This window comes from Atractosteus spatula, chromosome 15 (assembly GCF_055471065.1).
Source record: "Atractosteus spatula isolate fAtrSpa1 chromosome 15, fAtrSpa1.hap1, whole genome shotgun sequence".
Lineage (NCBI taxonomy): Eukaryota > Metazoa > Chordata > Actinopteri > Semionotiformes > Lepisosteidae > Atractosteus > Atractosteus spatula.
The window spans coordinates 11,446,251-11,460,004 of NC_142720.1; the positions used below are offsets into that span (position 1 = coordinate 11,446,251).

The 13,754-nt window shown below is 33.7% G+C and overlaps 2 protein-coding genes across 2 annotated transcripts in view; both read left to right on the plus strand.

Moving 5' to 3' along the window:
* Positions 1-326: 326 nt before the first annotated feature.
* Positions 327-2,708, plus strand: LOC148820021 (otoraplin-like). The gene is made up of 4 exons (XM_088933880.1): positions 327-502; positions 778-917; positions 1,916-2,026; positions 2,374-2,708. The coding sequence occupies exons 1-4, from the start codon at positions 346-348 to the stop codon at positions 2,395-2,397; spliced, it is 432 nt and encodes a 143-aa protein (XP_088790006.1). The 5' UTR covers positions 327-345; the 3' UTR covers positions 2,398-2,708.
* A 2,683-nt stretch (positions 2,709-5,391) lies between these two features.
* Positions 5,392-13,754, plus strand: part of LOC148820022 (uncharacterized) — a 43,914-nt gene continuing 35,551 nt past the window's right edge. Inside the window, exons 1-2 of the mRNA XM_088933997.1 lie at positions 5,392-5,457; positions 7,770-7,871. Of these exons, the coding sequence (XP_088790123.1) occupies positions 5,392-5,457; positions 7,770-7,871 (168 nt within the window). The remainder of the gene's footprint in view (positions 5,458-7,769; positions 7,872-13,754) is intronic.

The following is a 13,754-nucleotide window of genomic DNA, read 5'->3' on the forward strand; positions in this document are numbered from 1 at the left end:
GCAATATATACACCAAATCTTACAATGTTAGTAAGCAATATATTGGACGTTTGTCCCCCTTTCCAATTTCTTACCTTTTAACTCAAAAAGAAAGTCAATAAAGGGAATGCCTTTAGCACTGACTCACTAGTTTGTTAATGATGCATATTTTGAGTTATTAGATGGGTCAAAGGCCAAAGAAAAGAAATCTGGTTTATAAAAAAAACATCCGCTTGAGCCACTTTGCCAACAGCTTTTTGGAACAACCCTTGGAATTTGGAGCTGATCTGCAATGATTGGTCATCCAGATGTCCTGCCCAAGTTCCTGAATAAGCCTTTCAGCCAGAGGAACATTTCACAAGAGAAATGAGATCCTACAGTACACGCACGGCTGTCAGGATGCTAAAGCTTCTCGACCTTGTGTTTGTTCTCACTCTGCTTGGTTCAATAAACCAAGTTGTTAGTGGAGTTATGATGGAAAAACTTGCAAATATGAAGCTCTGTGCAGATGAAGAATGTTCACGTGAGTGTACAGAATTCAATATTTTTTTAAGGATGCTCAGGAACTTAATATGCAATGTTAATGTGGTTTATTTGAATTCCGCAGTGACCAGTTATTGTCTGTAAGGCATTTAATCTGAATTTTATTAAAACATTTTTTTACAGTGTGCTACAGTCCATACCAGTTTTATTGCTGTGTATTCATTGGAGAATACGATGCTTTTGTAAACATCTTTGTAGATTGTGTTTGGACCCAAGGTTTTAGTAGACCTCTGTTAACCTCTATTCTTCTTTTAGACACGATATCCCTTGCCACAGCAAATGATGATTACAACGCACCTGACTGCAGATTTATTAACATAAAGAAGGGCCAGCTGATCTATGTTTATTCCAAACTACTGCCTGAAGAAGGCTCAGGAGAGTTCTGGTCTGGAAGTGTATGTGTATTATTTAAATATTTTTCCTTTTACACTTTCTTTAATTCTTCATTTCTATGTTCTATAACTAGAATGTTTCATAGCTCAAGTTGTAGCAAGTGCTTAACATAAAGGTACAGTATGCATGTTATGACACAATGAAACAGGTTTTGTTAAATATACACCTCAGCATTAATGTTATTGTATTTGAATACCTTAGTAAAAATTGTTTTCGAAAATGTGAAGCGTTTTGCTGCTACAACAGGTCAGTATCTTTCCTCTAGCCATCTTTGAATTCCTTTGGAATGCTCTCTCTTTGTTTGAAAACTGTTCAGAATCTGCTGAACATGAAACAGTGAAAGACTTTAAACAGAGCTCTTCTGTTTTTCCAAAGGCATAACATGTCCTGCAGCATTCATTAATGCATTTTTGGAATAACAGACTTTATGAAACAATGTGTAATATTAGTGCAATACGACTGAAACGTTTTTAATTGCAGATAGCCATCTATTCTAAACAAAGTTGTCCCACAAATCCCAGATTTGGTATTTAATTCCTGTTCAGCAAAATATCAGTGACAATTGTAAATACATGTTAAGGTAAAATCAAACAAGTTTTCCAGAAGTTGCTTAGAACAATATGATATTGAGAGAAGTAACAGGCTCAGTAAAAGTATACATGACTTTGTAGCTCGTGCTGGTATATGCTCTGTTAGAGAAACGGGAAGATATTCATGTTTCAAGGGGGGGCTGAGGGGGTACAGAGGCTTCTTTTTACAATCTCAAAAAAAGACACAGTTTGGAAACTTAGAGCCCCTTCCCCCCAAAAAAATGCATGGCCCTCCACTCACCTTCTCCCAGCACCCTGTTTATTACTCTGTCACTAGTTGGGTGTAGGATCATGTTCAAAGTGAAGTTTCACAATTTTAATGGAGTGGGCATTGCAGATGCAGGCAAAAACCTTTTTCACTCATGTCTGTTTTGTGTTATTTTCCTTCGTGTGCATGTCTGTCCTGTCAGGTCTACAGTGATCGGTATGTGGAACAGATGGGAATCATTGGATATTTCCCCAGCACCTTGGTCACTGAAACGCATGTGTTCAAGGAGGGCAGTATTGAGATTCCCACAACCGTAAGTACTGCAATAAATTTCCTAACAGCTCAAAGCTAATGAGAAAAAAGCAGAGCCCATTAAACTTGGTCAAATATATTTTGCTTTAATTTTTTTCAACCCTTTGTTTGATATTCTTGCAGATACTTACAAATACCTTCCCAGAACATAAAAACAAAAACATTACCCTTATCTATCATTCTTAGAAAATTCTATACTATATGTTGATTTAGGACATTTATTCCTCTAGCAGAATACATTGAAAACAGGCAATAGTGTCTTTTTGAATATATTTTTGAATAATATTTTATGAATAATATTTTTCTCACTTTTTAATGTTTTATTTCTCTTGTTTTTTAACTTAACAGGACATTGATTTCTACTGTGTTTAAGACAAGAAGAAGATTGTGAAACATTTGTATTTTCCCCAGATGCATACAAGTGTACAAGACATATCAAGGCATAAGAGAAGAAAAACTTTTAAAGAAAATTCTACTTTGCTTTCTTCTTAAAAGAAAAACAAGGAATACAAAGAGAGGAGAAAGTTGTTTTGGTAGTGACTTTGTGAGACAGTCTTTTGCTAAATACTCTTTCACTTAAGTAAATATTTTCACCCTCGTATGAAACCTATTTTCTTAAAGGTTGTACATGATTTATTATCCAGTGTTGTGAAACAAATAAAAACCATATGTCTAGACAAAAACAATATTTTTGTTTGAAACTGATTTGATCAAATCCATTATTTATATATGGAATTTTCTACTGATCTGAGCTCCACAGTGTCATCTAAAAACTAACAGAGCTACAGTACTGTGTTTAAAATGTGTCTGGTATGTTTCACTTGTGTGCTGAGTAAACAGGAGCCTGAACCCTGTGGCTAACATTTTCCTACTTTGAAAGAGATGATCAGCTCTTGAATGTTTCTTAAACTGGAGGAGAGAAGAACCAATTGAGAATGTACTGTGTTTAATTTATTAACATGAAGCTAATACAGTAAGTCCCAATTTAATACCTTCCACCTCTAACATAAATGAATTTAAGTACAATAGATCTGTTTAATAGTTGTTCAGATTTGTCCAGATCACACACTGTATCAATAAATTATATAAATGTCATATAAAATAACAAACAATAATTCACAATTGTAGTGTATGTCAGCAATTGTAGATTGTTTCCCAGCAAACAAAATACAAGAAGGCCTTCATAATTTCTTCTTATAGAGGTATTATGCATTTCATGTGCTTAAGAAGTGACATCTTTATTTTTACTGGTAGAAGTTTTAGTTTTGTAACTTGTTTTTTAACTTATTTTATCCTGTGAATATTGTGCATACGATAACAGTGCCATTGAAAGAAAGACTGTGATTGACAGAATTGTAATAAAGAAAAGATGTAGGCAGCTTGAAAGGAACAAATTAATTCAGGCCAAAGATAGAAGTCATGCCTATTTAAATGTGTCAAATTGATTGCATTTGTTAGCCTCAAAAGTCAACCCTGTGTACTTCCTGAGAATTAACCGTGAAACATGAGCCAGAGAACACAAGTGGAAACTAAGGGCTTTCCAAACTGAGAAAAGGAGGCATTTTTTACATAAAATAATTTTGGGGGTCAATGGACAAGCTACCTAGCCTTATTGTTGTTGAAGCTGATATATTGGTTACTTTTAAGAAGGCACAAGATGAAATGCTTGTAATTATTAGCTCTAGGAACCAAATAGGTTAGATGTGTTGAATGGCCTTCTTTATTTATTTATTGATTTATTTATTTTATAGAGGTATTATGCATATAATTTGCTTAAAACGTTACATCTTAATTTTCTAAACACAAACTGTAGTACTAGACTGATCTTTCTCTGACCACACAGTGAAATCAACTTGGTAAATGACATCCTGTAAAAACATTCAGACAACACTGGGCCATCTATTCTATGTAACATTGCTAACAGTACCACTGTTGTCTGAAAAATGTCTGAAGAAGCATTAGGCAAGCAAATAACAGGTAGAATGAACGCTGCCAGAACAGCTTTCTTCTACATTAGTATACAATACAGTATTAACGGTGGCTGCAGGTAAGTTTCAGCAAACCTAATGAAACCCAAAGGCCAAGAGTATAGTGAGCTCAATGAGAGCCTTTTATAGTATAATGAAGCCCTTATCTTATTTGAATTTAAGAATGCTACTTTAGAAATGCATATTGTTGTCTCCCTCTTGTGGTTTACTGGCAACATGACAAAATACACTGCTGTACATTCTCATACAGTACTTTAAAAAATATAAAATCTTTTATTTTTTTATATATATATACTACTCATGCTTCTTCACTGGGTAGTTTTTAGTAATAACCATAAAAGCCATTTTCAGCACAAAAAGAATGCACAAGAACACACTGCTGTTTTTTAACAGGATGTTTCTTTCTTTTCTTTAAACAGGTTTTTTTTATTTACAGTGTCCCTTCATAAACATGATCTCTTGTTGTTGTTGATTGTGAGATGTAGCAAAACACAAGCATAGTGTTTTATAAATCTGAAATTAAAAGTTGATCAAAAAGACACAGGTCCAAAGAACTGGTTTTGAATGGATTAATATGTTAAATGAATGACAGTACCTTTTCAATTCATATAGAAATGTTTGAGGTAGACACTTGTTAAAAGTAATGTAATGAAAGGTTACCCATTTTGTCATATTTTTCTGATCAAAAATATTTTTTTGGTGCTAATGTGTTCAGAACATGGTCTCATATTATTGAAGAAATGCCTTGTGTTGCAGTATGCAATTGGTTTTGTACTGCTTCCTTTAGGTTTCACTGTTGTCTCCGGGCAAATATAATAACTGCATTTAAATCAATCAACTCATTTAAAACAACAATGTGCAAGTTGCAATTTTACATCCACTGAATTTTATAATTCCACCAAGTGCAAACTTTTTTCGATCCAATCAGAGCCCAGCTGTCTGCTTCTCAAACACTACGTGGAAGGCATGCAATTATGAGACTACCTGTAGGATTGTGTCAGGTAAAGTCTCATGCAAAGGGGATTATAGCAGCCGAGGTACAGTATGTGGCAGTACTGGCAGGCAGTGCTGGTAGAGGATTATGCAAAAATGTTGAGCTAATAATTTCTCCCTTCTGTGTTTCTTCTGCCCTTTTTGTGTGAACTGTGCAGGATTAGAGCTCAAAACACTTTTATAAGAGCAGTAAGTATTCTGCTGCCATTAAATGTTAAGGGAGACATTTTGTCTCCATTCTGTTTTAGCTCTCCGTAGCCATTCGATTGCCATTTGTTTGCTTAGAGACAGGTCCCCTTGGAAGTTCAGTAACCAAGAGTCTGTGCTGTACAGCCCTAAAAAACAAAGGAGTACTGCAAGCTGCTTAATTCGGTAAAGAAATGCCATGGAGAAGGAGTATAAGGGCAAGGCTCAGGCATCCAGAAACATGGCTGGAGTTTATATAGGAATGGTATGTACTTGTGATATTATAAAGTGTGTAAAAATAGTTTAATAATGTTTCTTGATATTTTTTAACCACATCATTTATATTCTGAAGTAAACTGATTTCAAACAAAAGCAAACACATTTATCAGAGAGATCAAAATAATTGTTATTGATTGTTTTGTTGGTAAGACTAGGGAATGATATAACCAGGGAGGAACACATTTATAGCTGAATTGGTATTTTCATTACTGCAGTAACCTACCGCATTTTAATATTGTACTTTGTTTAAGATTCACATTGGGAGCAATCTTGATCTTTTAGCAAATTTAAATTAATCCCAACAAAAAGCTTGGGTAATTTAGAAAGCTACAAGTGTTTTATCTGCCAGACAGTTCAAGAATAAAATTAGAATTGTAATTGGAACATTAGATTGAAGGAAGAAATGACCAAGGGAAAACATTGTTTTAATGTTCAGAGATACAAGACTGTTATAAAACAATAGATACATTATGTTGTTTTACCTCAAACCTATTAGGTTACATTATGCTTTGTGAGTGCAAGACACAGTTGAATGGCTGATAAATTGCAAGCAATTATCTTAGAGAACAAGGTCTCCCTCAATCCCTGTATCAGATTTAATAACTTCTTGAGATGTAAATTTATGATCACAAACAGTAAATTTAATTTCACTGTCACTACCACTAATTAAACGTGAACTTAAAATATGATTTGTATTTTGACTATTATAATGAAAACATCAGTACTAAACAGAGGCTGTAGATATCAGATGTAAGAATTGGATAAGTAAAAAATATTGGTGATGGCTTCAGATGAAAATTCGGCATTACTTTAAGTTGCAAATTTAAATTGAGCATGGATAAGGTTTGTATAACGAGAACTTCTGTTGTTCTGAAACTGGGCTAATCTGTCTAGCAACACCAGTTTTGATTTAGCCAGGTACAGCATGAAATGTTATTTTTCAAGCTTTTAGCAGAATTAGAACTTTCCAAGATCCCAGGCATTTGTGAGTGCTGTATATTGCTTAATTAAATCAATCCAAAGAGGAAGTACATGTGGCCAAGGGTGAAAATGCAAAGAGAACATGTTCTAACTTGCCTCATGAAGAAAAGATTAACAGTGAATCTAACAAAAATCTGGTATTCAGATTATCCATTGACTTTCCCTTAAAAAGCTTTCATTTAGTTTGAAACTGTGAAGATGGGCACTTGTTTTATGCAATTTAAATGAGAGGTGTTCAAAGGTAAACCAATTAAAAAATGCAATGGCTATTATTTATAACAAGAAAATCAAGACCATCGGTGAAGTACTGTATTTTCTGCTCAGATTCCAATTCAGGCACTCTCAGTTCATTTTCCTGAAGTACTGGGGTTTATTGAAAATTACGGTTAAAATACTTCAAATATTGTGTGTCCTCAAAAAGTTTATGACAATGAATATTTCACATATCTACGTATGAAGAGTATGTACAGATTTATCTTCTATTGTTAACCTTTGTAATTGATTATAGCTTTTTGTTTTTGTCAGATCTATTTTAAATGACAATACTGATTCCTTAATAAAAAATACCAGAGTTAGCAGAATTGCTTTTGTGTAATTTCAGAATATGACAGTTTAGAATTAAATATGCAGATAGGACATCACTGTTAATTTTGCATAGGTTCTGTATGGCAGAGTGGCATGATGCCTAGCAGTTAGTATTGGTGCCTGACAGTTTTTGGGTCCAGGATTTTGATTCCAAATTGGAGAACCATCAGGGTGGAGTCTGCAGTCCCCCTGGGTCTACAGGTGCTTCAAATTCTTCTTACGTTCCTGCCTCACACCTTATGCCTCTGAAATAGACACTGAGCTTTCCTTTGCTCTTTCTGACAATGGATGGATATAGAACAGGGCATTGACGTGCACCTTCTTCTTTGTATTATCTGAGGAGAGATCACCAGCTGCTCTTTAGAGTTGATTCTGAATGTATGTGATGTGCAAGCAAAGCAGGTATGGTGATTTTTGTGGACACAGGAACGTGTTCTTCACCAGTCCTGTGTGGTACAGCAGGTAGCAGCTCTGTGTGAATTGGTCAGTGCTGGAGAATAGAAACAGTTCAACAAGAACAGAACCCAGAAACATTCTTTAACAAAAACAGATCCACAGCTCATAATGAATAAATACTATATTAATTATATTATAGATCTTTTGCGCACATATTGTTTGTCTAAAGAACTCTTTGGTTCTGCGTAGCAGACAGGATTAAGTTTTTAATGTGATGAGAAAAATAAAAAGATACAAATAGATGCTCTTATGCTCAAACCCATACTTTGTTTCTAGGAAGGAATTCCTCCTCGAGTGAAACATCCGGCTACATCTCCTCACAGGATCTACAGAAGAGGCAGATGGAGTGTAAAAACACAAACAGAATGCCAATGTTATGTGCGTACCTCCATTGTCATATAGACAGTATACTGTACATTGCCGTTGTTTATATTTTTGTTTGTTTGGTTTATATATTTTATTGTTGTTGATAAATTTGTTTAGTTTTGAGTTGTGTAGGTTCAGAAATTTAAATGGAGACTTTTAGTATGAGGGTCCTTTGTCATCTTTAAAGCACAAATCATTATTAATCAGAGACCTTTTTCATTCAAACTTTGGCTGGTTTGAAAATAGACTATCAGGTCTGACATCACATCATGTTGATTTAATTTTGTATTCAGTGTTCTAAAGGTTGTAGAAGAAATCATAAGTGTAGTTTATCTTATAGTATTTAACTTTTATTGTTTACAATATTAAAGAATAATTTGAGAAACACAACAAACAGGACATTTGAAGACATTTTTCTTAGGATATTATTATAGATTTTTTTCCCTATGTGGAGTAGTGTTCCTGTATATTGTTTTCAATAGGGTTTTGGAGTGTTTTTTATGGTTATTCTACATCATAAACATGAAACCTCACTATTAATGCTATTATTTTTGTGGTTTTATTTTAATTGTTGATCTCGTCAAATATACCATGTGTTTTGGGAAATTACATTCTTCAAATAAACAGATTTCATTGGCATAGTATTATACATTAAGTTCACAATGATAAAGAGATAATAATAGACATGTTGTATATCAATGATTAAGAAGACCATTGTCTCTCATACAAATAAGAGCTAAAACCTATATAGTTCTCATGAGGATCAGTTTAATCTTTTAAAAAAAAACAAAAAATTCTTAAAGCATGTGTATGGCAGCATTTTTCCTAATACTTCCCTTCATTTGCTATATGATAACATAGGTTTCAAAGAGACAATGTTTAAATGTCAGTAACACATTGGAAGTATGTGTGACTGAGCACATAGGAATGATAATAAAAACCTAATCTAATACTGGCAGTGGTAAGTGATTCAGGCTCCTTGTACACTAGATATCCATATTGAAAGACATGTCTGTGCATGCATTATGTATTACTCTGATTAAAACACAGTGTGACATTTCCTGTTTAATTTAGAAATCTCTCCAGGACAAAACTCAAAATCATTATCTTCTTTGATGCTTCCTTTGTGCTTATTTTTGGAGGTGTAGAAGTAATCTTCAAAATTTCATTTTATACGTCATTATGCAGCGAAAGTGAATATGTGGTTTCTTTGTAAAGAGATACTACCAACAGATGTAGTAAGCATTGTTCACATTACCTTTACAAATGACATTCTCACCTGGGAGGCCAGTATTGCAAAAGGCTTTTTAATGACCATTTTTTCTTTTGTGCTTTCAATCTCTGATGTAATTATTGCTTTTAAGATCTACAACCATACATATGTCTTATTTCCATAAAAAGGCAGGTGCATACATTTAAACATTTTACATACTCTTGTAAGGCCTTCATTGTGAAAATTCTGCTTGTCGGTTGCAGTTGTTTTCTCCTGTTGTCTGAATTTCAAAAAGGCTAACTATAGAAACAGTGACAACCAGTTGCAAAATTACATTGTGAGAAACTTGTTGTGCAATCTGATATGTTCAGTTGAAATTCAATGCTTGTAGAGCAGGAAAATCTTTGAAGTATTTATTGCAGCGAGAACGGCAGTTAAACAGCCTCATGGAATCAGTAGTGCCCAAGTCATTCTTCAAGTTGACAGCTAGATACAGGATATTATTAAAGTAGGTAACACAGACCAACATCCAAAATGCCATAAAGTAAATGTGAGAGTAACTTGATTTTTGTTTTTGTCTTATTGCTGATTCAATTCGACTATATCAATTCAGTCATTTCAATTCTTTGTAAAATATAAAATGTTTATAAAATATTTCTCTTTATAGCTCCCTACACAACCCATACCCTGTACAAACATTCAAATTGGATGATATCTGATATAAGGTTTGGAAATGTGTAGTCCTTTCTGGAGCAGTGTATCTCATTTCATATTCATTGAAGTCTAACAAGATTAAATAATGTTTAATCCTGGTACAATAACCCTCTTCTGACAGAGAAAAAAAATGGTTTTACTTTGCAGCTCATGGAGACAATTTGTTTTCCTACACAGGAACATATCTATCCCACTGTAGGTACTTGTACTTGTTTTTTGAGAATATAACAGTTTATTGTGGCCATCAGGCTCAGAGTCTTAATGATCTTTAATACCTTTCAAGACTTTCTTTTGTGACTTTAATAAGGCACACTTGCCAAAATCTTGACAATCCTCCTAACATAATTAAATGTCAATATGTGACGCAGAGCACACGGTCTCAAGAATAACTGGCAAGAGCTGAAGTCATGTTATAAAGGGCGTAGAACAAAAATGGTCAACTGTCCATCACGTAGTGACTCCTGGAGAGTCTGTTATTGCTGCTGTGGACAAAAGGAAATGTTTCTGTTAATAAACTTTTCTCCCATTATATTAGAACTCAGAACTTGTTGAAACCAGCTTTTTTCACTCAAGGATTTCAAGAGCTTGCTCACACTGAGAAAAGCTTTTCATGACTACTTTATCTTAGATTGAGGTTTTCTAATATAAGCTGCAGGATCTATAATTCACACTAAACCTGCTGTGTCTCTTCTAATGACTACCGTGTGGTGTATAACACTTTTGTATTTTGGAAGTGCTCAAAATCTGTAAGTCCTCATTGTGTAAGTTAATTTAGAGTGACTCATCAAAATCAATAATTCATGTCTCATGGTCAGGAATAACAATAAAAGTTTTTGTCTCGTAATAATACTTTTCTTTAAAGTCTGTTAAATATCTATAATGTTGAAGCAAAGGTGACTCATTAATTATAAAAAGTAATAATATGATATAGCAGATTTACCCAGAAAAATATATTATTTTTTTAACTTTGAGATTTTGTTTCAATTACATTTATACCAGGCAACACAGTGGCACAACATTTAGCATTACTTGTTCAGCACTGAGGCCCTGGATTCAATTCCAGGGTATTATCTGTGTGGAGTTTGTTCTTTCCATGTTCACATGGGTTTTTGCAAGGTGGATACCTTTCACAGTCCAAATACCTACTGGTAGGTTAATTGGCTTCTGGAAAAGGTGGCCCCAATAGGAGTGTGTGTTTGTCTGTGCCTGTGTGTGCCCTGTGATGGACTGGCGTTGCAGGGTGTATCCTGGGTGTATCGTGCCATGTGTTTTTTGCTTGCCAAGATAGACTCTAGCTCCCCCACAACCCTAAATTGGATGAAATGGTTAGAGAATTGATAAATGGATGGAAAGGTATACCAGCATCTCTCAATGTTCCAGAATAGGATCTGAATGTTCTTGGCAATCTGTTGTGATTTCTACAATTTATTTGTCTTAGCAACATTAAAATCCTCTTCCAAACAGATTGTTATGAATTAGGGTCTTTTAAGGATCTCCATTAATTACAATTGTCTATTTAATAGGAAGCTGTTGTTCTTCAGGAGCAGAAGATTAGGTATTGTTTTCATAGGCAAAGAGAAAAAAGATACAAGATGGTTTGACTACTAGCCGTGTACTAACATCTTTGGTTGTAAAATTGTCTATTTAATTATTATTTTTGACTTCTAAGAGCTGGCAGTTTTAATGGATTTAATTAGAATGTCTCAGGGCTGCCATCAGGCACTAAACTGCAGAAATGGTTAGCTTATTACTAAAATTAGAACTGGTTATGAGCAGCCACTGTTTAAAAGTCCCAAGGCCCACATTTAAAAATATAAGGTATTATATCCTTACAGACTAAATGCAATAATTGTTCAGACTTTGCACATTGGATGCATAAAAGTACTGTATTACCTCAATATATTTGTTTCTTTATGTAGCTCTAGAAGAAACAAAAACTTAACACGTGCATCTAAGGTGATACAGTACTTGAGATGCTGTAATATACAGAAACTCATATTTTGTTTTGAGAACCACTTGACATCAGTAATTTATTTCTATCGGTTGTTAAATATTGTCCATTAACACTTACAAGCATATTTACATCTTATCATAATTTGTCCATATACATTAATTGTTAATTTATATGAAGCTGAATTCAATCTTATTTCAATCTCAAAACATATGCTTTACTGTCACATGGTATCTGTAGTCTTGATGTACAGCGTGCACTTTATTGACAGAAACATTACCACCTGTAGTCTGATCCTGTCATATCTCAGAAGCTTTGCAAGGATCAGACTGATCACCACAGGTTTGTGAGACCCTAAGGTAGATCAGGTTCTTCCTATTGTTAGTGATGTTTATTGGATCAGAATTTCAATACCGATGCCCCTGTTGGATAGAGGAGCACTTTTCTGTAAGAGGTTCTCTCCTTCGGATGAGATATTAAAATTAGTCCTGATTAATTCTTCAGATCCCCAAGACCCCATATGTGACTAAATTCTACTTTGTGCTTGTAGTGTACAATCATGCCCCTGGAAATATTTATGATTATTAAAGTAATTGACCATGCCCCTAATTTCACAACTGTTTTTTTCCTCAGTAAGACAACAATAAAATAAGGAGTTGAAGTGATTGATAGATACAGATGAATATATATATACAGTATATATAGTATACTGTGAATAGCTAACTATAGGTTGGGCAAACACTACATTTTTATTTTTTAATAATTGGTTTACTTTTGTTTTTTTTTAAATAAAGTGTATTAATCTTAGCTTGGCAAGAAACATGTTCAACGAACTGCAAAGAGGGAATTTTACAATAACATTTTAATCCCGGTACAAGAGTCCTTCTGTAAAAAACAGCAGAGTACCTTAAACTAGCATATTCATATTTTTCCTGTAGATGTTTTTCAATTGGTTTCAAAATTTGATTTATATCAAGATGTTCAAGAAATTATCAAATTAAACATAGTAAGAAATTGAGCACTTTTTCTACTCAGGCTTTATTGAAAAATTGCAGTCCTGCAAAAATCTATTTGAGCAGCTCAGTGGCATAATTAAACAGCTCTTGAATATATTAAGCAGCTTGTACTGTATTTCTAAGAACTAGCAGAACCAGTTACAAACAATTACAATATAAAGCAGCTCAGCCTTTTGGCTTAAATATGCAATAGCAACAATATTAACACTGTGGATTCTGGCTCACATGCTTTTTGAATTTAGAGTGGTGTATATCTGAATTAAATTCCGTGGAATATGTCCCATATCTTCTTTAGTGAATTGTTTTCAACTTTTTTCTTTTGTTTTTGTTTTGTAAAATTATAGTATATAATATTTATTAATGTCCTAGTTTGTGTCCTGGAATGTCCAATGATTAGAGAATATGTAAGTTGTTTATGATTATTATTGATTATTCTTGATGGTGTTAATTAAGAAATCTTAAAACAATTAGAATTTTTGCATATGTATGTTATTTCTAACTTTCTAAATTTCTAATAGTTTAAGGGCTGATAAGTTGTTCCCATTATCTGCCGCTTGAGGGAGCCCTTGCCCAGAAACTGGGTGAATATATGTGCAGGTAGTGGTTTTTCAGGGAAAATAAGTAAAGAAGCACACTGGTAGGGAAGAATATATAGGTCACAGTTATATGATACAAAGTTAAAGACAATAACTTGTTTACAAGAAATATCATCTGCCAAGTGTTTTCTCAGTCTGAATTTGTTATAAATCATTTGATTATCTTCTGTTAGTATTTTCTGATGTTTTTGCCTATGATTTAAATATTTTTGCCTCTGGTTTAATGTGTACTATAGGCAAGCGATACATAAGTAGAAAACTTAAACAGGAAAACAGTTTAGATTCTAATCAAGTTCTCCCTTTAACCAGTAATTAAGTCTTTGTCTTTATCTTTGGCTCTAGGAGCTATGAACTTGAACTATATGAAATGTTTTTAACATTTAGTGACAATTGCATTACTAAAAC

What these genes read in the sequence shown, in the direction of transcription:
- LOC148820021 (XM_088933880.1), top strand. Translation starts at nt 346, where the DNA reads ATGAGATCCTACAGTACACGCACGGCTGTCAGGATGCTAAAGCTTCTC. An exon ending in GAGAGTTCTGGTCTGGAAGT is followed by an intron (nt 918 to 1,915) that starts GTATGTGTATTA and finishes CTGTCCTGTCAG; the next exon opens with GTCTACAGTGATCGGTATGT. An exon ending in GTATTGAGATTCCCACAACC is followed by an intron (nt 2,027 to 2,373) that starts GTAAGTACTGCA and finishes TTAACTTAACAG; the next exon opens with GACATTGATTTCTACTGTGT.